Below are 25,812 nucleotides of genomic sequence, written 5' to 3' on the forward strand. Positions count from 1 at the left end.
GGGGATTGCACACTGGGTTTTTTTTTAACATTGTTTCATTTAACTTGGGGAGATGTCCAGAATCTTCGGAGTTCAATAAATTCAATGAACAGTCCACTATATTCTGGAACTCCTGGCTCGGATATATATATTTTTTTACACTGCAAAAAAATCTTTATTTTGGTCTTTGATTCATGTGATATAAAAATAGCTATGAAATTAACAGTTATAACATTAAAGCAATCTGGCTAAATTTGTAAGGACAATGACTATGGATTTACAAGACTGAGATAACAAGACCATAAAACATGTTCTGTGCTATCTAAAAAGGCTATAATAAGCTGTGGCAACAAAAGTATTGTACAGCTGAATAACTGGAGGGTAAAAACAAGCAACATAAGCTGTATGAGACCGAGTAGTAGCTGGCAGTCAATAGTTGCCTGCTTCTGTTTTCTCTTTGTTAGGTTAAACATGCCTAATTCCTTTAGCTGTTTTTATAGAATATAGCCTCCAGATCCCTTGTTTTTATTGCTCTTTATGCTCTTTCCAGGGCCTCATCATTTTTATACTGTGTTCAGAAATGGATGCAATACAGTATTTCAAAAGTGGCTTCACCAGTGCAGTATAGAATAGTAGTATCACTTCCATTGATCTTCATAGTGTCCGTTAATGCAGGTGTTGCAAATATTAATTCACTACTACAGCATCCATCACAGAATGTCTGAACTCTGAATATTTGGATTATGCAATGGCTGTATTTTGGATATGACAAAATTGTATTATATAGACTTTCCCCCCCAAAAAACATGGCAACTTTAGTGTGGAACTTCAACTCCTCAGAATTCCTCAGGGCAAATTCTGGAATTTGAAGTCCACACATCTTCAAATTACCAACTTTGTAAAACAGGTACAGACCAATGTGAAGTTGTACAGTATACAGATTAGGGTAAAATAGTGCACTATTCTGTACAGTATAGCGGTGTTTCTCAATCTTGATAATTTGAAGATACTTGGACCAACTCCCAGAATTCCCTAGTTAGTCTGGCTAGCTGAGGAATTCTGGGAGTTGAACTCCACACTTTTTCAAGTTGCCAAGGTTGAGAAACTTTGCTGTATAGGGATTCTTTCCATGACTCATTCTTACACATGTGGTTGATTAATTGGCCAACTTAACTCTGACTTTTGCATCAGATTTTGTGTTAACTCAGATAACCGTAGTTTCGGATGGAAACCATCTAAAAGTCATACAAAATCAGGAAGACACGTTTGACTTTAAAGATGAAACCCAGACCTTAGCAAAATCAAAACTGCAATATCACAAAATAAATGTTTATCTGCTTTGTCCAATTATTTATCGGTTGATACCGGCTGATTTTTTTAGGTAAGAAATACTTAAACAAAATTTTAGGATTAAAACTGGGAAATCTTTACCTTTTGATGCTGCTATTTACACAAAGTATACTTGCGTTCCCTTGAAACTAATCAAGGTCTTATATATATGTTATATAAAGTCGTCTCGTGGAATAATGCGTTCTTTAAAGGCTCGGTAAATTAATCTCAAACGGGACTCCAGTCGAGGCCAATTCCTTCTGTCATCGATGAAAGGGTTCGGATTTACTCCTTCCCACGAGGTTCTTGGTCGTTTCCCGCCCGAGCAGAGGGTTGGACTAGAAAACCTCCAAGGCCCCTTCCAATTCTGCTTCTTCCAGCTCTTCCCGCCTTCATTTGCGACCCCGCGTTTGAAAAGTTCCTTCGCCCTTCAGTACCGCGATTCCATTGCGCCAGAAAAAAAAAATCGGTTCTTCCTCGATCCTCTTGCTGGCCTGAATTGAGGACTTGGGGGCGTCGCCGCAATCTTTTTGCCGCTTGGAAGACATGGCCGGCGGCGTGGCTCCCTCGCTCCGTGTGCTGGTAGACATGGACGGGGTTTTGAGCGACTTCGAGGGCGGGCTGCTCCGCGACTTTGTCGCTTCCTACCCCGGGGAGCCTCACGTGGAACCGGCGCAACGAAAGGGCTTTTCAGCGCAGGATCAGTACCGTCGCCTGCGGGAAGACCTAGGGGTGAGCTTCTGCTAGCTAGATCCCGGGGTAGGAGGAACTCTGGATCTCCTTTCCCCTCCGCTCGGTTATTCCTGCATCTGAAGGAGAACCGGCAGAAATACTGTGATAGAGAGCAGGTCTCAGGTTTTCTCTCTAGCATTTTTTAAAATCGTAGTTTCTGTTCATACCGAGATAAACATCAGAACATTTAAGGGGCTTTTACAAAAAATCTGCTTTGAAAATATTTTGGAAGATTTCCTAAGCAAAGCAAACACAGATCTGGTGTTTCTTAACGCCACCCCAACTTTGTCAGGTTTCCACATCTTTTTGTTGTTGTTGTTTTAAGGAATCATTCATCAATCCACCTCTTAAAGAAGTAGCTTTTTTTTTTGAAGCTAGCAAAAGACTGCAAAATTTGAGCTGCTCTATTGAGCACCAAATTATTGCAATATGCAAGGCCCAAAGCAGTTTTGCCTCTAAATGAGTAGTGTACAACTATTATAGTATTAAGAGGCAGGGAAGAGCATTTCTGCAGTACTGTACAGGTAAAATCGGCAGCTTTAAAGTTTTAAAATAAAGTTTTAGCTGAAGCATTGTAAATTTGCTTCATATTGTGAGCTTTTAATTGGTGGAGTGCTTAAGAGTACAATCATATCATTTTTAAAAGCACAGTATTGGATATATAAAATTCTGCACTTTTGTTTGAGAACTGATAAAAGCTGTTGCTTCACTGCTAGCGTTAGTCTGCTGTAAACCTTCCCTTCTAACTTCAGCAGGTGGCAGCCTCTGGCTCTCCTTCTCTGGGTTTGAAAGCTGAGCAGTGTCATCTGCTTAGGATTTAAATCAGGGGCTCCCATGGCTGTAACTAGACTGGGAAGTCAACCCTGGGTTCTTAGGTGCTCTCCCATATCTTCATTTCTGCTAGGAGGTGCAACATTTGCCTTTATACTGAAACAGGAAGAAAAATCAGAACAGGTTTGTAGTAAACTTCCTTCCTGAAGCTTTCAAGACCACAAAGTAAAGGAGTTTGAAATCATATCCTGAAGGACAAGTGGCAATCTCTCTCACAGTCAATTTTGTCCAAATTGACACAAAAACTTTTGAGAGGAGAGAAATATGCCTGTTTTTTGTTCTTAGTTGGGCATCCCTTTGATACAGGAACCACACAAATTGCCTATGGTACCCCTCTTTATAATATTTGCCCTCTCCCTTCCAGCAGTCCTAGGCTGTTTTCTCAGAGGAAGTCAAAGGAAGGAAACTGTCTCTTTTCTCACCTATACCTTGGATCAGATCTCTGATACTCTGCAATCTTGAGAAGTGGCATCAGCAATTAGTTCAACAGCTGGCTGGCAGGAACCAAGCCTCTGCATTTCGGGGCATAAGTGGCATTACCCAGACAGCAAGGAAAGTGTGAGGAATTCCCTTCCACATCATAGTTTGGTGTGTGAATGCAGCTTGATGCAACCCATACATTTGTTACTAAAAAGATGAGTGTTCTCAATCTTGGTGACTTGAAGATGTGTGGACTTCAGCTTCCAGAATTCCCCAGCTTCAATTCTGGGAGCTGAAGTCTACAGATCTTCAAGCCACCAAGTTTAAGAAACACTGCACTAACAGGTTATCTATGTATGCCTAGTAATCCTTCTACTGCTTATTCATTCTAATAATTACAAAGCAGTTATAGCTATTTACCTAAGCTGTATTTTGCAAAGTTTGAGAATCATTTTAGTGTCATCCCTCAATTACAACAGTGTTCTTCACTTTTCTAAGTTTTTGAGTAAGGAACAGATTCAAGAGTATAAACTTAGTTTTATTTGAAAAAGAACGAGATAGAAATATAATCATGACAGTCACGCTAGCTGCTTTAAATATCTTGCACCAATGACCCATTCTTAATTTCTTGCTTTAAAAAACAGCTTGGCCTTTAGTACTACTTACCTGACACCTTGGAACATGGTTTGAAATGAACTTAAAACATGACATCTAGTTTCTTTATATGATTTTTAAAGCTACCTGGATTTTAAACAATTAAATTGTCTTAACCATAATTCTAAATATGCTATTTTTTTAGGACAAAATAGCCAGTATCTATGAGTCACCTGGCTTTTTTCTGAGTCTGCAGCCCATCCCAGGAGCTATTGAAGCGATGCACGAGATGATTCAAATGCCCAAGTAAGGACCATTTGACATTAAGAACATGTCAAAGCATACATTTTCTTCTTGTAATGGGGATTATCTTGTCTTTTCAGCACTGAAGTTTTTATTTGCACAAGTCCTATACGAAAATACGACTACTGCGTTTCAGAAAAGGTTGGCAATTCTTCCCTCTTAAACTCTTACCATGCAAAGCACCTATCAATCAAGATGAAGGATTCTGTGTGTTTAAAACTCTTTTCTTTCTTTGGTTTTCTTTCCTTGCCTCATCCCTGGTCAGTGGTTAATAACAAGACAATGTCAGAACAGGTTTGGGTGGCTTTCATACCATGCCTCGGCTTTAGTTCTTCTGAGATTACAGAAAAGTTCTGTCTTAGTCCAGGGTACTAAACTCTTAAGAAGATTACTAGCCATTAAAATCCAAATCCTCTATTGCCCTATACAAACTGAAATCTTGCCATTACAAAGCCGCTAAAGAGATACATCCTTTTGAAGAAAAAAAATATCAAGTATATTTACTCCTTAATAAACAAAATATACTCCATTCATCAAAACATTAATATGGTACTAATCAGAAAGGGTGGCTGTTTCAAAACAACACAGGTCATCTGCACAGGCTGCTGCTATCTGATTTTAAAACTTGTAAGTGGTACTTGAGAAAGGATTGTATTGTCCAATAGTTTATACATATGTTTATACATATGCATCTTATGAAATATGCATAGTTAAGATGCTGAAACTTAAAGGCCTATGTTACTTGATTCATGTAGTAATTTCCTAAGTTTGTCACTGCCACCTAGTTATGAAAGACTTGTTTTATTTTCTTCCATCCACAATATTTATCAATTTATTAAGAGTTTTATGCCGGGGGACTTCTGGTGACACTTCCGTCGAGGACGGACAGAAACCGCAATTGTGCGCAGCTTTGATCCAGGCTTACCCTGTTGGAGGGGTCCCTACGGAACCGGAACCATCAGACCCACCTTGGAGGGGTGGGGGAAGAGGGGAAGACCCCCAGCTGGGTTGAGGGGAGTTGCATCTCCCCTCCCTGGCTTGATATACTCCCCTGGAAGACAGAGAGAAGCGGCAGTTTTAATGGTTGCCCTGAAGAGGGGAAGCTACCAGGACCTAAGTGTGTGCTGGAGAGGTGAACTGGTGAGTGGCATGTATCCAGACAAGAGAAGCTGAACCTTTTGTTTTAATAACCCCGAAAAGCAGAAAGACTCCTCACTTGAGAGTACAATAGCGGTGAATAGAAAACAAGAGGACAATATAAGGTAAATAAAAAACTGGACTACAAAAGAGCTATAACCAAATTAAGGACGGAATTGGATTGAAAAAAAGGGGAAAAAAGAACTTTGAAAAGTGGAAGTGATATAGAAAACTTAGAGACTGGTAAATGTGTAAAGATTTATAATGTAGTGCTTTGCAAAATGAGCAAAGACCTTTGAATGTTTGGAGAGTATCAGCAGCTTGAGATATAGTCCAAGCATTGTGACTTAAAGCTACATAGGATAAGTCTCCTAATGTCTTATAGTAAAAAAAAAGCTTTCTTGAAAGCTGTAAGTACCTTTCTTCTAATAACTGCTTTATCAACACTTGGCAGTATATATGGGTCGCGCAACACTTGGGTCCTAAATTTGTGGAGCGACTAATTCTGACTCGAGATAAAACAGTTGTTTCAGCTGATCTGCTCATTGATGACAAGGACACCATTAAAGGTAAGAGGATCTGTGCTACCACTTCAACTTTACCTCACAGTGCTGTATCATTTGGTTATATTTTTAATATCCTTTCCAATTCTTCTCAGGGGTAGAGCCAAATCCAAGCTGGGAACACATCTTGTTCTCCTGCTGTCACAACAAACATCTAAAGCTACAGCCGCCACGGAGGAGACTTGAATCTTGGACTGATGACTGGAAGGCAATACTGAAGAGCAAACGTTCCAAGTGAAGCATAAAGAAAAGAACATTTTATTTCTCAAAGGCTCTGGGAAGTATTTGCTGATCACCAATCCCAACTGGAAACAGAGACATGCCCTTCAAGTCAAATGATCCATATGGAAATAGGATTATATTTTAATTCTAAATGCGCTTGAATGATCTGAGTTATTAAAATGTTAAACCCTTGGATGGAATGATTGTTATGTTTGCCAATTAATTAAATGAACAAAAGAGCTCTAAAAATGTAAGACAACTCTTTGATTCATTATCTTTTTCCCCCTGCTACTTACTGAAAAATAAATCTCAAGACCATGTATTTCTATTCTTTCAGCTCTCCTCTACAGTCTACAATAGTTACCAAGGCCCTTTAACAACAGGATTATAGCAACTGGTTCATATTTCTAAATAAATATGAACTGAAAAGCACAAAGGAACCCATCCATTCTAAAAGTCCACTGTATGTTTCCCAAGGAAACTCTCAGGATTATTTACAGTCATTTTTAAAACAGAATACCTATAGAGAATTCTTTCTCTTTTCCTCTGGGATGTGTGACAGGAAAGAACCTTGCTCCTCCTCATTCAGGGAGGATCTTGCTGGCTGCCTCCTGGGCTGCATTCATCCTTGGGCAGTGGAATCCCAACTGCTGAGTGCCTGGTTAGGCTCCTGGCCTGCTCCACCTGAAAGGGGCTGCAATAATCCTCGAGGAAAATAGTGGCCAGGTTTTTCAGCCTTCTGTTGTTTGAGAGGGAGAAGCGCAGCATGCACTCGATCACAGGGAGGGTGGTGATATCTTGGCGGGACTGGGGTGTGAACAAGTACATCAGAGTTGTAACTGCAGACAGGACTGTCTCTTCATTGGTACTTGCCAGACAGTTGACAACAGCTGACACTCCACCAGCCTCTAGTATATAGTCTTTGTTGATTTTGTCCAGGCAGAGATTACAGAGTCCTCCTGAAAAATAAGAGAATGAGGTGATAAAGATAGTAACAGGGTGGTTTGGTTCATTTCATTTTAATAACAATGTACAGTTCAGTAGTTCCAAGACAACTTGGTCTCTTGTTTCTGTCTGTAAATGGTTTGGGGCTAAATCTGATACAAGTACAGTACTGAACTGCTCATTTGGTGACCATTTGAACTTACAATGACTGTAAAAAGCAGTATTGTGACTGATCCTTGGAAGTTGCAGCCATCACAGAATCCTGCAGTCATGTGGTCACAATTCAGGCCCTAGACAACCATCATACATTTAGTTTAAAATGTGTGATCACCATTTGCAGCCAAAGTCAATGGGGAAGCTGGCAGGAAGTCACAAGCCCTGGTCACATGATATTCATATATCTAAACAACCATGGGTAGTTCACTTAACAGCTGCAGTCGGAACTGATGTTGTAAGTTGATGTATTCATGTGATGTTTCACTTTACGACTGTGTGGTTTAGCAACAGTTGTCAGTCGTAATTGCAGTTGGTATCCGAGGTTTACCTACAATATATAGTATAAGCAAACTTGCAAGCTATTTATATGAATGATATCCATCAAAAAAAGCTTTCAGGGGGTGTAAAAACATCTGCATCCACAGAATCCTTACATTGGGAAGCTTGAATGAGCATGCTGAGATCTAAACTGAGACAACCATTACTCACCAGTCACATATGGTCATACCTACCAGTAGAATCAGTCATAAATACTGCCCTGTCAAATGGGAAGACACAGCAGAGAAGGACCAAATTTCCTCAGTTCAAATGACCAACTTATAACAAAGATACATTCAGAATCTTAAAAGTCATAAAATACTGCTTGTAGATTTTATATACAGATTATGAGTTTGTGCAAATGTTTGTGAGGAAGAACAAAACAGTACACCTCCTGAATTTGGAATTTATAACATCAGAATTATAACATAGTGTCCACATTTGGAAAAACTTGTATTTGCAATCTAGTTTGTAAATACAAGTTTTTCCAAATGTGTACGCTATTTTATAATACATTTATAAATATGTACATTTGGATTTTTTTGGCCAAAAGGAGGAAAGGCAGGTAAGAGAAATGATGTAGAGTTGACAAGCACCCTCTAAGAGCCAATATAGTTTATGTTTAACTATTTTGACATTGGCAAAAGTTCCTCTATGCAAAAAACTACTGAATAGTTTCCCCTTTTAAAAATCCTACTTATTTTTCTAAAGTTGGAATTTTATAACATGCAAATGTTTTATTAAAAAATTAAGTAATCTACATAATTAGTTTCAATTGCACTCGATTTTGTTATGAAAACCTTTTCTTGCAAATAAACTGGTGAAGGTAATCGAGAGAGAGAGGGAGGGGGAGGTAGAGAGAGTTGATGATTTAATCTAACCTCTCTCTCTTTCACACATACACACACAAACACATAGAGGCAGGGGTGGGATTCAAATTTATTAATAGCTGGTTCTGTGGGCGTGGCTTGGTGGTCATGGCTTGTATGTAAATATTATAAATATTTATATAAATATTGAATTTTTTATAAAAAGAGAGCAACTTTTACCCAAAATCAGGCAAAGCAGGCAGGTAGATTGAGTTGCTCACAGAATCACAGATCATTCAGAGATCTATCTGCCATTGGCTAGCTGAGTCTGTCACATAAAATTTGCTTGCAAGCAAACTCATAGCAATTGCTAGCAAGCGAACTCACAAAATTAACTCACAACACACCATGTATGTAAATATTGGGTTTTTTTTAAAAAAAGAGCAACTTTTACCCAAAATAGGCAAAGCAGGCAGGCAGGTTGCATTGCTCACAAAATCACAGATTCACTTAGAGATCTGTGTTTCTGCCATCAGCTAGCTGAGCCTGCCCTGCTTCAGTCCTAAGGAAGGTTCAGCTCTGCTTTTAAGCAGAGCCGAAGATCTAAAAATTAGCTAGAAAGCAAGAAATCTAATGATTTCCTGCTTTCTAGCTAATCTAAATCTCCTGGCATAGCACAACAGTAGATGGTCGGAAAAAGGAAAAATAGCAATTTAGCAGGAAAGTTTGCCGGGTAAGGAGTGAATGAGCGGGGAGGGAGGGTTATGTGGGCGGCACAGCCTTGTGTTCCTGTGCAGCCTGGATTAATTGCTTTGGGGGGGTGTTCTGGGGTGACATTTCTCTGCAGACCACCAAAATTTTCTCACCGACCACCAGTGGTTGGCGATCACTGCTTTATATTACTGCTCTCAGCTGTACTCTGGGTTATGTTTGCTGGTGTATTTTGGTAGCGTCCTCTTGCTGTTATTTTCAAAATCTGTTCAACCTACTTCCATACCTTTGCCAGAGAGTTAGTAAAGCAAAGATGAGGAAACTAGCCCTTCTACTTCTCTGATCATTGCTTATGCAGGGAAAGGCTTCTGAAACATTTAGTTTAGCAGTAAATTACATAATTACAGGTTCTTCACAGCTTAAACTGAAGACAGTTGAACACTGCAATGGAAAAGGCTAACATCCTAGCTTCTCCTATGTCCTATAACTATTGAGAAATGGTTCTATTTCATGGAAAATGTTGAAATCCAGGCCTTACCAAGTGCAAATTCCACAAGATTTTCATTGTCCTCAGTGAGCATGTCCAGAAACAAATCCAAGACCCTGAGCTGCCGCAGATATTCATAATTTTGGGGATCATAAGCAAAATTGGCCAGATTAGCCAACACTTGCTCTTTGGCATCTGCAACATAAATAAAAGAATTCAATATTTAAAAAGCACCTGTAAAAGTCAATGTGGAAGTACAAACTGTCCAATAAATTATACTCACCTGAGCTATCTGTCACTTGGAATTCAGTGACTAAGGCTTGCAAGTATTCAAGCCGACCCAGGCCTACTTCCTTCTGATTTTGGGACATAGATGCTAGATAAATAGAAGACTAAACAGTATTAAGAACATCAGTTGGTGTTATGGCTTGTATCAATACTTATTATAAATGTATGCATTTCAATTGTCCCAGTGTATGTTATTCAATACCATCTTCAAAAATACCAGAGTGGTATATAAAAACATTGCTAGGTAACCATGCACAATAACACTTAGTAATAATTTTAACAAATATTATATCTTCTCTTCCAGCAGGTTAAATGTGACTGATGGCGCTTGTTTGATTTGATTTGATTTTTAGAGTAGAGTTTCCAATTCTTTTTGCTTTTGTTTAGGATCTAAATTTAATTAATATCTTCAGATTTAGAAGGTTTATTTAATATCTTAATTAAATCTTCCTTCCACGTGGATTACAGCAAAGTTGAATTTGCCAAATCTTAGCATATAGCACATTTCTCCTAAACTAGTTGCACTGTTGTAATATAAAGAAGACTAATTCTGCTCCATCACTGTTTCAAAATATGATTGTAAATGTATGCTGATATTCCAACAAATCACAAAGCCATGTGTCAAGCATTTGATTATAGTACTGGCGTTAAAGTTACTTACAAGGATGTAGGGTCACTTCAGGAGGATCTATTAACTTGTTCTGGGAATAGCCACTGATGAATGTTTCCTTTAACAATACCCCATTTAAAATGCAAGCATTGCCACATATTTTATTTATTTGTATCCCATCTTTATTTTTTTTACAATACAGCAACTCAAGGTGGTGAACATATCCAACACATCTTCCTTGTAATTTCCCTACAACAACATCCCAGTGAAGTGGGTTGGGCTAAAAGAAAAAGGAGTGATGCAAAATCACCCAGCCTGTTTTCATGGCTAAGGCAGAATTTGAACTCAAGGCCTCTCCAGTTTTCTAGCTGTTTGTTAACCAATTGTTAACTTGTTAAAATGTTAGCTCCAAAAATGGATTCGGTTATAACCTAACTATAAGACCTAAGGATCTTATTTCTTCATATAGGCAACTTGATAATAAAAGTATCTTCGTTTGCATATTTTTCGCATATAAAAAGGAACTACAGTAATCATCAATACTACATTCGTGAGTGTAATATACCAGGGTCTTCTTGTTGGTCCAAATGGCGTCACGTAAAAGTCCCGAAAAGGAAACGGAGCCACCGTTTCTTCCACCTGCTGGATTTCCCGGATTCTCCAACTAGGCGCCTCAAATTCCATCAATTCTGGTGGGGGAAGAGGGGAGGAGACAAGAAATCAAAACAACATCCCAGAGAAGACCTGCAAAGTTAAGTTAAAGCTAAACAGGAAGCCGGAAGTTACGTTTAGGGACAAGGGGAAAGGTCGTCCCCAACGGCTTCTTCCCCACGTGCTGTAGTTCCGTGTTTGGTGCGGGAATCCCTCTGAAAGATTCTGTAGGCGGAGCCTCTGCAGCTGCCGCGGGCGCCGCCTCTTCTCTTGGGAGGGGGAGTCCCCGGCGGTTGCTGGTCTCTCGATGATGAATGCTGCGGGAAGCTCGGGGTGATCGCTTTCTTGCAAGGGACGCCCCGCCCCCGTGGGAAGAAGTTGTGGACCCGTGATGTTTCCAAAATAAAGTTTCATACTTTGTTTAGGAGTAAAAACCTCATGGACGGATCGGAGTAAAAAGCTCAACTTTCGCTGGAAATTGACCGGGATGCCTGTGGAGATTCTCTAATCATCATCCAGGTTGCGGTTGTCCCAAAGGTGCTTTTTCAAGAGGCAACTGGACTTTCTTGGTTTTTCTTTGAAGACGTTTCGCTTCTTCAGGTCTGACTGGATTGTGGGGAATGGAAGGATTTATATTCCTTGCAGACAGCTGGTCATTTGCGTTCTTTTTAGCCAGTCGTTAGGGCCACCTGGAGGTTTAGCTGTGTAGTCAGGGTTACCTGAGTGGTGCAAATGGATGTGGAGCCTTCTTGGAATAGTTGAAAGGACTGTGTTTGAACAGCCCTCTCTCAACAGAGGGGGAGAAAATAAAACATCTATCTCCAGTCTACAACGCAGTCCTTTAAACGCTCCACACCCATTTGCACCACTCAGGTGACTCTGACAACACAGATAAACCTCCAGGTGGCCTCAGCTACTCTCTAAAAGAATGCAAATGACCAGCTGTCCGCAAGGAGTATAAATCCTTCCATTTCCCCACCATCCAGTCGGAGCTGAAGAAGCTTCTTGGATGAGAAGTGAAACGTCTTCAAAAAAGAACCAAGAAAGTCCAGTTGCCCCTTGAAAAAAAGCACCTTTGGGACAAATTCATTAGGAGGCTATCGGAATAAAAGGCTACTCCTGGGAGACTCTTATTCCAAGCCCAATTAGGCAAGGGTCCACATCAAGGTGTCCTTCCAATGTGCGTGTTTGGAAATGAACCCTTGGGTGTAGCAGAAAGGACTGAAGGGACATAGAATGGCACTGGGAGGAGGTCCAAAATCATAAGAGCTTAAGCTTCTGGGAACTTAATATACCTGTACTTTTCTTGGCAGCAGTTTTAGCCCATGGAGTTTTTTTTCCTAAATCCAGAATACAAATACGAGGAGAAACACTAGAAGGTACACTGCAGGGGCATCAGTAATTATTTGTGATGGTGGTGGGAGCTAGTCCAAGAAATAACTAATGTTTGGATGACAGCTAATCTTATAATTTTTTGAAAAAAAAAAAAACATTTCTTAGATTTTCACATAAGGTTAGTCATGCTAGAAATTGCACCATATAGTTACTTTAAATCATTTAGTTATGGGTTAAGAAGTTCTTACCTGTATTTTTCCTTTCTCCTTTAAAATTTATTGCTGCAATGACAGCCCATGAACTTTTAGGCAAGCCATAAAAGCACGGAAATGGAATAAGCTGAGAATCCACATCCTGGATTCTGTTTATGGTAACTGAGGAACAAATAGTTTTTTATTTATTTCATTTGCTATGTGTTGTTTTACTATTTCAATCTCTTTTCTGAAATAAATGGAATGCAGGTCACATTCCATTTTGATAAGTGAAACATTTTCAAAGAAAAAATCAAGGAAGTCATTGCCTTTTGGGGGAAAAAGCACCTTTGGAACTGCAGGAGAAATTAAGAGTACACATTTGACTATGGAAAGCATTGAAATATTTACCATGACCATGGAAAAATAGATATATAACTAGGAATTTTCTTCTGAACTTCCTTGCTGAAAATTGAAGCATTATAGGACTGGCATAAATGTGTTACCTTCTGGTGATTTTAAACTCTTGCTATAGCTTGCAAGTTATTTATAGAATAAAAAGTACTTGGTGACTTAGGAACAGATAAATAATTGGAAGATTTATTGTGTCATGTTTCTATGGAATAACTATAGGAATTTTTAGAATAAGCAACTTTTGTGCCAAAGGAACAGTTATGAGAACAGGCTTAGTCTGGCAATAAAGTAGATAGAAAAATTGGTTATATATCAATCCTCTTCCTCTGCAGACCAGCAACTTAAGAGATGAGGAGGGTGAGTTTGGCACCCTGTTCTTCAATACAGAGTGATTCACATATTCTATTTGAAACTAACTTTAGTTCTGTCATTTAATAAGTATTTTCTCAAAAAGCAATCTAACTGCTAGTTAGGATTATGAAATAGCGATGAAAGATCAAGGTGCACACAAATAATGTCTTGGAGGGGTTGTTCCTTCAATTTTGCCAAGTTTCTGTCTTGTATAATAAAACTAGTTGCGTTGAATTCTGTAGCTTAGGAATTGAATTAAAGCAGAGTATTTCTGTCTCCAGCTTCCAAAGCCAGAAGAAACTAGTTCTGTTTTAGAACTGGGTGATCAAGTAGAAATGAAGACTTGTACAATGAGCTTGAGTGCGTGCTAAAAACAACATGGTGGTAAAGGTAGAAGTGAGGTATGGACAAAAAAGACTAATGATACTGCAAAATATAAGTAGGAATTTGTAAATTAATGCAGAGCTCTGCATAGTATTTCTGGGATAATATTCCAACTAGCTACAAGATGGTTGTAAGGGAAGAGAAAGACATATTTCTGAAGGGCTAAATTTGGCCTTAGGTATCATCTTCCAACTCTCAATTTTAATTTATTGAATGATTAACATCATTAAAAATGCCATGAGACCATTAGTGAAGAAAATAAAGAGCCCATTTTTGATACGATAAAAATAACATATGATTGACAAGGAAATACAAAAGTCTTACAAGGGTTTTGGACTTATTCCAATAAAAGCTGTTTTTTACCAGCATGTGCTTTCCCAGAACATTATCAACTTTTGTTTGAAATTTCAGTAGAAAGTAAACAATAGACAATCACCACTATATATTAGTGATCAAATGCAAAACTAAAAGAGAGTCTTGAAAAATCTTTATGTAGAGAGGCTTTATTCAAAAAGAACAGAAAAAGCAGACTTGGACTCTTTTCAAATGATGTATTCAGAAAAAAGAAATAATAAGATGTCTCTTAATCCTGAAACAAGCACAATGGTTCTTTGTTCCCTTCGTTGCATTTTAAAAACTTCTCTACTGATACACTTTAGTGCTTCCAAGTTTACAAGTGTTACTGAGTGCATTTAACTGACATAGATATTTGAAAGGCTTCCCATAAAATTTCCAGTAAATAATGCAGTTATCTAATAATAAACTGACCACAATTCTGAAACTAAGGCATTGCAAATTACTTTAAGATAGAAGTCTACCTAGGTATCATTTTTCTGTTTCAAAACCATCTAATCAACCTTCCTATGAAATAACATAACTTTTAAAAAAAGGTTCCATTCAGTGGGTGAGGAGTATTTAATATTGAATAAATGTTATTACATTCTTGCATTAGAGCTTTGGGATATTTAAATTTGTATAAAGTAAGAAATCTAAGAATTTAGACTAAAATTTAACTAATTTTCTCTTTCCACTACACTAGCCAGCCAGATGACACCAAGCCATCTTAAAAAGTAGGGCATAAAGGTAGCAGCAATCCCTTCCTGCTACTGATTTTTAAATTTCCACTTAGTATTATAGACAGGCTATTGATAGATCAAAGTATTCTTCATGACTTGTAACACTCTAACCTTGGTAGCAGCATTTTAATAACTGAAGTGTGTTTAAGATTGAAAATACATTTTGTTTGTCCTATGCAGATAGATTTTTCTCTCTTTCTACTCTGTATACACTATGTTCACAGAGATTCACATGCGCAAGATTATTTTCATTGTATCGTGCTGAAAAAAACCCATGTTTGGACTTTAAAAAGGTTGGAGATCTGACTTTCAGAGTAGGATATTTCCAAATCATGTTTGTGGACATGCCACCTGCATGTTCAGCTTCATTCATCCAATTCTAGTAAATTACTTTTCCCTTTCTCCCACCCACACTCTCCCCCAGTTATTCAAAGCACAAAGTAATCTTGGGCTAATTTTAATGCTTCTGGACACCAATATGCTTTGGGCCAATCCTGCATTCCTGTCATTTCAATTCATATAGATTAAGGTCAACTTTTAGATTGATCAGTAGGGCTGTGACTTCCCTCTTACTTCATTTCAACATTTGCTCTTTTGAATCTATATGTCTTAAAGTGCTTGAGTTTCTAGCGAATATTTTCTTTCATTAAAAACCAGTATGGACTTCAGAAGATTTAAATTAGGTGAAAGTTTACAGAGAGGTTAGAAATAGAAGAGTAGAATATGAAATGAAGATCTGAACTGTCAAAAGCAAGTAAGCCAGCCTGGGTTGAAACATACTCATGTTCCATATAAATACTGCTGTTTAAAAAAAAATAGGCAAAGGAAATCACGTTCAGAGTAAAACAGAAAAGATTTAAGAGAAATACCATCCTCTTAACTGTATAATTTTGTTGATAATTCCAATCCAGAACAAGAATTATCTTTATTTCAACCTGTTGCCTGAGACAAGCAGCATTTCTAATACCTAATTTCCTTTAAACCTACACGATTACCTTTTTACACCCATATGTATCTTTATGTATGTAAAGATTTGGCTCTACAGAGACCATGGAATCCTACTATATGTCAGTGAAGACAAGAACAAAAATGACTTCCTGTGCTGTACTGACATTTTGAAAGTAACAGGATCTACTGGTCCACTCAAAAAATCAGCTGTCCACCTCACTGTATGGTCATGACTTAGCATTTAGACTTACATACCACTTCATAATGCTTTTCAGACCTTTTCAGAGTCAGCATATTGCCCCTAAAATCTGAGTCCTCATTTTATTGACCTTCGGAAGGTTGAAAGGCTGAGTCAACCTTGAGCCAGTAAGAATCGAACTGCTGGCAGTCAGCAGAATTAGCCAGCCTGCAATACTGCTTTCTAGTCACTGCGCCACCACAGCTCTAGAAAGTGTCATGACACTTTCTTTGCAGCAACATATATTCAAAGAGAAAGAAAACATTAAGACACTATTGGTTAATGCATAGGCACTTTGGAGCTGTCCACTTTAACTTGCAGTTTCAGGATTGAGACTTTATTGTCTCCATAAAAAGGCCTTGAAATGCAGAAAATATTCACTTTGGTTACAGCAGTGCATATAATTCCACTCAGGTTGCTTTAAGTGGCATGATACATTCCTCTATATAGAAAATGCCCTCAAATTATAAAACAGGGATGGACAATTCTGCTTAACACTTAAGAAACTAACAGTAAAGATCAATAAATAAGAATTCTGCACTCATACTGGGAAAGAAGTCCACCAGTTGACTTCAAAATAAGCTTAACTGTAATCAATAGACTTCTCCAAAACCAAATGCCCTATATAAGCAATATTATGCTCAGTTTGCTTGTTTTAGAGAACAAGATAATAATCAAAAGGATGAATGTCCTGTTTTTACTAAGAGTCTGTAAGAAAACCTTATACCAGCAATTCATTATGCTTCAAGTAATATCAGATGCTGTCATAAAACTTGCTTCTTGTACATTTTGTTTAAAGTGCTCCTTAGTGCTTGCGTATCTTCTTATCTGGATAATTTCTCTATAAATCTGAACTGAACCCAGTTGTGTAGACAGTGGTATCAGGAAGGAGGTGAACATGAAAAAGAGGCATTTCTCAATGTACGATGTCCCTTCCCTCAGCGTTTACATTTTTGAATAATACATTCTTTCAGCTCCTTTGCATTCAGATGCTTGTTATATACATTATTTCAGGAGGACTGCTTTTCATAGGCACAAATTCAGTTGGTACTTCTGTGTATTTTCCTTTGGCGGAATCTTCAGGGGATGGCTTATTCATTTCTTTCAATTTGTTGTTGGCTTCCATTGTGCAAAAGCTAAGACCCATGAACAGAGCAGCTGATACCATGAAGAAGCTGGAAGCATAGAAGACATAACTAAAGTGTCCTGTAACATCCACAAGAAGACCTGAAACAGAAAAGATACATGATTATGAAAGCATACACTATATTTGGTGATCAAATGCAGAATCAGGATATCTAAATATTCAGCCCCCAATACCTAAATGGTCTATGAAATATGGTCTAGAGCTAGCCAAACCCATGAAGTCAGTAACAGGTTTCCTACATTTGGTAGAGGACCATCAATGAAGATAAGAAATATAACTATTGACCCAGAATTGTTATTCTAATTATCTTTGCTCTCCCCTACTTTGACATTCTTTTTGCCATCTCTATCTCTAACTCTTGTATTGCTTCCCATCATTTCCAGTATATTTTAATACAAAGCATAGAGTATCATCATTTGCTAATTACACAGGAACTGTATTTTAAGAATGAAAAAAATGGCTTGCAGCATATGAATTTAACATGTTGCTTTCCCAAAGTTTTCAGATATTGAAATTACCTGGATATTAAAAGAAGTGTTTCTCAGAATTGAATAGTACACTATAAGAAATATCATAATCTTTTCCAGAGAGTTTGGATAGACTCCTGAAATATGTTGGAGATAGTACAAGTAGGAAAAAATGATGAAAAATGACTGCCCCTTCTATTAACAGACACACTAAAGAGAATTAAAATCCCTTTGGATCCAGCTGATTAATTATAATGGATCAATGTATCTCTACCATTTTGTGAAATACTGTATAAAAGCCCTTAAATTATATAAAATATTTTATTCATTTAAAAATTAAACATGTTAGAAGACATTTAAACTAACTTAAACGACCAAATATGTTTAAGAGTTAATCTGTACAGGGACTTCTGGTTTGCAGGGCTTCGGTGGCAAGCAGGAATCCGTGATTATGTGCGGTTTCTGCCTGGGCTCGCCGCTGGAGCGTCCCGAGCCAGTCTGGCTTTGGGGCTAAGCCACCCTGTAGAGGTGGCAAAGAGGGGGGAGATCCCAGCAGGGTCGAGGAAAGCTGCATCTTTCCTCCCCAGCTGGCTAAACTCCCTTTCCTGAAGGTGAACGAGCGGCGGTCAGAAATGGCCGCCTCAAAGAAGCACTCATCCGGAAAAGAAAGTGTAGGAGGAAGTTAAGAAGTGAAAGTTTTGGCTGACCGGGATAAGAAGCAACAACCTCAAGGTATCCTGGAATTTAAATTTTAAAAAAGATACATCGCTCCCAAAGAAGATTCGGAAGCAGCGAATGAAAGTGAAAAGGGAAAGTTTTTTTTTCTTTCACTCTCCTTCCTTATGTTGACAGCGAACAGAGATGAATGAGAAATCGGAAAAACCCGCTTTGGCATCAAGAGGTAATTAAATTGGATAATTAAATGTTAAGGGGACAATAAGGATTTCTGAATAGATAAAAAAAATTTTTTTTGCTGTAAGTGGGAAGGGAGAGGAAAAGAATAAGAGTAGGATTTGGAAGGAGGAGACTGCCTGGAATTTAAAAGAATCTGATTAAATTCTAACAAGACTTCTAAAAGATACATCTTGACTGGAACTTTGTAACTAAATAGTAAGGAAGAGAAAGTAAAAAAAGAAGAAAGTGTAAAAAGAAACAGCTTGTGTGTATTTGGATTGCTTGGTGACTTTGGGACTTTTGGAAATTATATTTGAATGATTAAAAACACTTGGGTGGTTGTTTGAAATTTTTTTTACAATGGCATCACTTGTGGATGAACTGAAAATGGAATTTAAAAAATATAAAGAAGAAGAACAAGAAGGGAAGGGCTCTCTTGGCTCCGTTTTTCAATTCTTAGAAATGGCGATTTGTACCTATGAGAAACTACAAGAAAAGACTGCACAACAAGAAAATTGGGACAAAGAAGAAGCCATCTTTGACGAACAAGTAACTTTACTTAGGGAAGATGGGGAAAGGGGAGAAAGAGAATGGAGACTTTAAGACCCCAAAAAACAACCAAAAAAGGGAAAAATAAGGTGAAAAGTGGATATAATGTTAGAAAGCAACAGAAAATGGGAACACAGAAGAGGGAAATGGAGGTGGAGAGACAAGTGGGTAAAAAGGGCAGTGGGAAGAAGCAAGGGAGGGAGGAAGGGAAGAGAAGCTACAAAGGTGTGGAGCAAGATGTAAAGAAGCAGGACTTATTTAGAGATAATGGGTAAAAATTTAACTGAAAAAGTGATTCTGCAAAGGTACATAAGATTGTATTGTTATATTTGTATTAGAAATAATGTTAGAAAATTGGAAACAACATATGATTAAAAAGTGGGATAAAATACTCAGTGTAATTTAGTGAAACTTTTGTGAACAAAATAAATGAAATGAAATAAATGAGAGAATTGAACTAGGAAGGAATGGGAACATTTTAATGATATAATGTTTTAAAATGACTGAAGTGGGGGGGAAGTAACTATGGAAAGTTTATAAGTGTTCCCATAGAAGTATGATACTTATTTGAAAATAATGTGTAAAATGTTTAAGATTTAAATGAATATTAATATTAACAATAGATTTGAATTGGTATGGATTGTTGTTTTAATTATATTATATATTTATAATTTTTTCTCTTTTTAAAATATAGTGTGTAACTTTTGAATGCACTAAGCAGAATCGGAATGGAAGTTATGTATTATATTAAGTGTTATAAATTTGGGGGAAAGATATAAAGGCGTCATACTCCAATCAGTGATTACAGGAGAAATTTTGTTTAATGAGAAAAGATAATAGACAGCTGGAAACAGGACAGACAAAGAATATAAGTATGATGATCTGAATTAAGATGAAATAAATAAAATAAAATTAAGAAAGTTAAAAGAGGGGAGAAGCTATATAGAAAATGCAGAATGGTAATAATAAGATATGGAATGGTATATAAAATGAACATGAATTTGAATTTGTGTCTGTACAAAGAGATGTAACCCGGGATCAAGCTGCTTTCAAAAAAGATGTTTTATGTTTTATGTTTTGTTTGTTTATGCTTGTTTTTAAAAATCAATACAATTTTTATAAAAAAAGAGTTAATCTGTACAGATAGAAAGGAAACTACTGTATTTCATTTGTTCTTTAATTTTAATCTCTGCTTATTTAATTAATATATATTTTTGTCTAAGCATTGTAGTGTATTTTATAAGTATCAGCATGCTCACCAACAAGAAAGACTGAATTCCTCAAGACCCACTTGTGAGTAAAAATGCTTAAAATTTTCAAAAAAACGTTTAGATGATTTTTTTGGTGAGCCAAAGGATACAATTGCAAAGGGAGGAAGGGAAGAAAGGCCAAGGTGGTGCAGTGGTTAGAATGCAGTACTGCACGCTATTTCTGCTGACTGCTAGATGCCAGCAGTTTGGCAGTTTGACTGTCACCAGGCTCAAGGTTGGCTCAACCTTCCATCCTTCAGAGGTGGGTAAAATGAGGACTCAGACTGTTGGGGGCAATATGTTGACTCTGTAAACTACTCAGAAAGGGATATAAAGTACTGTGAAGCGATATATAAATCTAAGTAACTGGTATTTGGTGACTTATTCCATGGTAATCAGAATTTTATTTTTACATTAGAATACGCTATGTTAATTCTAAGAATTAAAGCAATATTTTGTAACTTCAATACATATGATCCCCTTGTTTTTATTGAAAAAATGGATGTAGACCAGAGTGCCACAACTGAGACTCCCTGAAAAATGTAAGGATATATCATCTTGTTGAAATTCACATGATCAATATAGCAAAAAAACAACAACACACACACAAACATACATACTCTCTATATATGGGCAGCATATATATATATATACTCTATATGTATGTTTTCTTAAGTTTTCGCGGGTATTTATATGTATGGTATTCAGCTTTGTTCAGGTATTTTCCCACATCATTATAGTTGTGCTTTTAAAGTTGTAGCGACGTTTCGGCAGAATCTCATCTGCCATCATCAGGCTTGTGTATTGTGTTCGTCTGACCAACACAATACCCAAGCCTGATGATGGCAGATGAGATTCTGCCGAAACGTCACTACAACTTTAAAAGCACAACTATAATGATGTGGGAAAATACCCAAACAAAGCTGAATACCATACACACACACACACACACACACACATTAATTACTTAGGCCTGCATTTTAGCTAAAATATTTCCTAATTTTTCAAAAAAGCAAGTCATTGAGATAAGAGAAGCAGCAAGGAGGGAATTTAACTTTTTTCTGCCATGTTCGTCTTGTTTTCCTCACATTTATGCCAAACTTGGATCACTGTGGGATTTAGATTATTTAGCAACAACTGAAAGATGAATAAGAGATTTACTGGACTAGAATTTGGCTGTGGCAAGGGCTATGAAGAACAAGTAGATAGATAGCAGAGCTAAAAGCGAAAGACTAGATGTTCTATCAAGGAAGTTGTTTGTTAATTACTGGATTGCTACTCCTATATAATCCTTTTTTAATGCTGACTGCTGTAATCTTAAATCTCTAAAACCTTAATATTTGCCATTTAAAGCGGTAGTAATCATTCTGCAGAGAATTGTACCGCAAATGCTAAAGGGAGCATGGAACTAAGCAATAGCCTTCATTTCACTGGATGATTTCAAGTGGAGGCTAGATAGTCATCTAACTGATGGCATAAAATGGCCTCTTAAGTCTTACAGTACAGTGAATTCCGATTACATGCAAAATCTGTGCCAGCAGTACCACTGGGACCAATTCCTGTATACCTCTTACCTGCAAGAGGGGGTCCAATAAGAATGGTGATACTTTCCAAGATGGTGAAAAGACCCAAGGCACTAGAGAACCTGTCCATTTCCACTACGTCCATTAACACTTGGAACAGAAGTGCACCGATGACACTCATGGAGACACTATAGACTGAGCAATAGACAACAAGAATACTATACTTGGATGAAGCAGCACAGATGAGGTTGCTCAGGCCATTGAGCATCACAGCTGCGCTAAAGAGGTAGATCCTCTTGCCAGTAAAGACACTAAGGCCTGAGAGAAGGCCTGCCATTGGGCGCATAAATATGTTGATGAATCCGATAATGGAAATTAGGAAGGCTGCTTTCTGTTCCTCCACTCCATTCAAGATGGCATAGGGCACCAAGTAAACGAGAGGCAGCACAAAACCCATCACCATCCAGGTAACTCCAAGGGTGTAGATTTGGTAGCCTTTGTTCTTGCAGAAGATATCAAACGCTAAGTACTTCTTCAGGATCTGGGAACATACAGTAAATCTTGACTGACATTGTTCTTTATGATGCGAAGTGTTACCATTAGGCATTCCTCCAGCTGATTGTTCAGAACAAGATTTCGGTGAAAGGGCAGTCAGCTTAACAGGGACTGGCCTCATCACAGCCCCACACACGCAGCAATTCAGCAACACTCCCCCAAAGATTAGAAATGAGTTTCTCCAGCCCATCTCATCAAGCAGGTATTGGGAAATTAGTGGCCACAGTGTCATACCAATGGAAACCCCAGTAGAGGCCAGGGCATTAGCTAATGCTCGCCGTTGCATAAAATAATAACCAAGTACAGTGATACCTGCTTGGAAGCTAAAAGATGATCCCAGGCCTTTAAATCAAAAAAGAAAGAAAGAAAAATATGAATCTGCAGTCATAACATTTGTTTTATTCATTTCTGTGTATGTAGGCTTATGATACCAGAATTCACCTACCACTTTGCTTGAAGTATATTAAATGAATTATTTTGGGGTACCACATAGAACAAAGGTGGGATATGAACAATATTCTTAATCTACATTAGTTAGTATTAATTCCAGTAAGAATGTGTCTGATTAGAAGATCTTACCCACCTCCTACTCAAAACACTACTCCTTTGATGACATTTGAAGTAGCAACCGTGGATAATCATTACATTGCAGATAACTGAGATGAGCTTTTTTAATGTTATTAAGGCTACTGAAAATCTGAATAGTGTCTATCACCATTTGCAACTTGGATTCATGTTATGTAGGAATATAATCTCTGAAAAGGAAGTGAACAGGAAATCATACAAACCATCTCATTGTACTTTTAGTCTACTCACCAGTGATGAATCCAGCTGTTAGGTAAAGCTCACCAAGTGAGTTGGAGAAAGCACTGGCAACCATGCCCACTCCACTGAGCAGGCCTCCCACCATGATTGTTATCCTGCAGCCAAATCGCTCCACCAAAATGCTACAAAGAGGGCCTGAGAAGGGAACATTAAGCAGAAAGTTCAGATTCAAATTTCAAAAAAGTACAGCGATCAGCACAGTCAAATAGTTGCATTTGTTAGATGTATATCCTATGGCAAGGCTATCAAACTCATGGCCTTCAGGCCGGATGCATCATGCGCTGGCCATACCCATGCCCGGTTTAGCGAAGAGGGGGAAAGTTATGATATATCACATGATGATGACATGACAATGCAAGTTTGATACTCCTGTCCTATAGGAATTTCTTTTCAGTTTATCTCAACAATTATAACCTGGAGGATAGGCTGAGCTGAGAAAACATGACTAGTCAAATTACTCAGTGAGTTTCCATAATGAAGGACAAGCACAAACCTGAATCTTCCCTTCCTCATTCAACACCTCCACATTATGTTCTATTCTCCTCCCTGCACACATGTTGTTTCTGCTGCTGCTGCGTTACATAAAGAAAGAATTCTGAAGAAAGATAAAATAATCTTGTGTTTGGAAAAAACAAAATTGCCTTATAAGCATGTCTATTCTCAACCCACATTTAGCCAATCTTGTTAAGGGTATTTGGGAATCTGAACTTGAAAATGTGGCCACATACAGAGAGGAAAGAAGAAGGGTGTGGATGCCAGTTTCAGATAAAAGTTCAAAAGACAAACTGGATGATTCCCATGTTTTTTAAAATGCAAGAAATAATCTGAGAGCATGTGAGGGGATCTGAATATAATATCAATCTGAATATACTGTGCCAAATAAGGAACAAGATCAATATAACTGACATAAAACACTTGAGATGAAGGAGGACAATAATTTGAATAAAAACATTTTGTTTAAACAAGTATGTAAAATTAGGAAAAATGTGATCCTGAGATGGAAGAACAGTATGAACAGTAATTTGTTGTAGAGACATTCTTACTACTAATATTTACTACTGAGTAATTGTTTTTCTTCTGTCTAATTTTGTCTTAATTCTTAGAAAGTGTTTGGATAAGGCCCTACAGTTTTTTTTTCTTGCCAAAGTTTTTCAAAAGTGCTTTGCCATTGCCTCTTTCCTAGGACTGAGAGAGAGTGACTGGCCTGAAATCATCCAACCAGATTTCATGGCTAAGGCAAGACTAGAAGTCACTATCTCCCAGTTGGTGCCTTAACCACAACTCCAAATTGGCTCTCTATTGCGTAACTTATTATTAATATAACCAAGCTGTGAACTATCTAGGCACATATCCAGCAGCACACACAGCAGCATACAAAGACATCATAGTTAATTTTTTATAAGTATGCCAAGGATACTCCCCACCCCCCCAAATGTACTTTAATTACATCTAGTTTTCCTTCTGTGTATGATTGTCTTAGGAATTACCATCAGAAAGTAGGAGGGGTGAATGGGAAGTGAAATGTTATCATAATTTGTAATAGGCTGAAATGAATGATTTTTGTACCCCAAAAGAACAAGGTGTCTCTCTGAAAAAGAACTACCATTCCACCTGGAGATCATAAGGGCATGACAGCTAAGGTCACCTGACATTTTAGCAGCTTCTAGTACAAGAGGATGTGACAGTAGTGCTTGATCTGTTTTTCCTAAGCAGCCTTCTTGGAGTCTCTCTGTTTCATCAGACAAGGCTGAACTTGAGTTACTACTCTGTGGAAAGGGTAGAATTTGGGGCATCTGAAACTTCAGACTTGCAGATGTCAGATGAAGGAGCGGCAACATGGCAGCCATAACCATGAAAAACAACCTGGTAGCCAGCTCTACTCTTGAACTTTGAAATTTAGATGAAAGGCCCAAGTCCTCAAAAGTTCAGATCTTTTTGTTTTCCTGTTGGATCAGATAGGAGACAGCAACAAATACCCTGTACCTGGAAAGTTCTTGCAATGGAGAAGAATTGTTTCCTTCCATGAATATGTGCTTCTTAAAGATATGTGAGCTCTCCTAAATGAATGTTGGCAACTTTTAAAACATGCAAATGAAATCTCAAAAGTCCTCCTTATTTACAGTGCTACGGGTAGATTTGCCTTGAAGAAAACTGGGACAGATTATATTTTTCATGAGGTGGAGCTACTACAGTGTAGAGGTTTCTGTCATTCCCCATGTCATTTCTATCCTGTCACTCTCATACATTTATCAACTCAGCTGTAGGCCTTATGTGGGGCAAATCAAGTTCAGCCTGCTTCTTCTTGTGTGTCCTTGAGAATAACATGATGGAAAATTTCCTAACTACTCATATTACTTAATCAGTAGTGTGGTTGTTTAATTCAGCCCAAGATGATATCCTGCTCCTTTCCCCTATTTTCAGGTTGTTTAAGAGTGAACATCAGTAAAGCCTAACATCAATACCTAGGAAGATACTGGAAAAAATAATAAAAAAACAGATCTATGAACATATAGAAACAAA

The 25,812-nt window shown here is 37.8% G+C and overlaps 3 protein-coding genes across 10 annotated transcripts in view; 1 reads left to right on the top strand and 2 right to left on the bottom strand.

The window, feature by feature from the left end:
* The first annotated feature begins 1,616 nt into the window (after positions 1–1,616).
* NT5C (5', 3'-nucleotidase, cytosolic) lies at positions 1,617–6,301 on the top strand. Its single transcript, XM_026701962.2, has 5 exons — positions 1,617–2,040; positions 4,091–4,191; positions 4,269–4,329; positions 5,780–5,894; positions 5,984–6,301. The coding sequence occupies exons 1-5, from the start codon at positions 1,855–1,857 to the stop codon at positions 6,124–6,126; spliced, it is 606 nt and encodes a 201-aa protein (XP_026557747.1). The 5' UTR covers positions 1,617–1,854; the 3' UTR covers positions 6,127–6,301.
* Positions 2,015–11,362, bottom strand: ARMC7 (armadillo repeat containing 7). Of its 7 annotated transcripts, XR_015741808.1 has the most exons (5): positions 11,134–11,277; positions 9,880–9,988; positions 9,648–9,791; positions 6,631–7,069; positions 2,015–2,117 (listed from the first exon to the last, which is right to left on the bottom strand). XR_015741808.1 is itself a non-coding variant. In XM_087924879.1 (4 exons), exons 2-4 carry the CDS (start codon positions 9,965–9,967, stop codon positions 6,696–6,698), a joined length of 606 nt encoding a protein of 201 aa, XP_087781005.1. In that variant the 5' UTR covers positions 9,968–9,988; positions 10,546–11,362; the 3' UTR covers positions 6,120–6,695. The 7 variants fall into 7 exon arrangements, 6 of the variants coding, with proteins under 6 accessions (XP_087781005.1, XP_087781006.1, XP_026557746.1 ...); XM_087924879.1 differs by lacking the exon at positions 2,015–2,117 and having other exon boundaries at positions 6,120–7,069; positions 10,546–11,362; XM_087924880.1 differs by lacking the exon at positions 2,015–2,117 and having other exon boundaries at positions 6,120–7,069; positions 9,880–9,972; positions 10,546–11,361.
* A 2,943-nt stretch (positions 11,363–14,305) lies between these two features.
* The window catches only part of SLC16A5 (solute carrier family 16 member 5), a 28,132-nt gene continuing 16,625 nt past the window's right edge, over positions 14,306–25,812 (bottom strand). For both annotated transcript variants that reach the window (XM_026701957.2, XM_087924882.1), the window contains 3 exons: positions 23,284–23,427; positions 21,964–22,809; positions 14,306–17,309 (listed from right to left, as the gene is read on the bottom strand). In XM_026701957.2, coding sequence (XP_026557742.1) covers positions 17,068–17,309; positions 21,964–22,809; positions 23,284–23,427 — 1,232 coding nt within the window. In that variant the 3' untranslated portion in view covers positions 14,306–17,067. The remainder of the gene's footprint in view (positions 17,310–21,963; positions 22,810–23,283; positions 23,428–25,812) is intronic.

The sequence above is a fragment of the Pseudonaja textilis genome, chromosome 2, assembly GCF_049901715.1.
Source record: "Pseudonaja textilis isolate UNSWEBS1 chromosome 2, rPseTex1.2, whole genome shotgun sequence".
Classification (NCBI taxonomy): domain Eukaryota; kingdom Metazoa; phylum Chordata; class Lepidosauria; order Squamata; family Elapidae; genus Pseudonaja; species Pseudonaja textilis.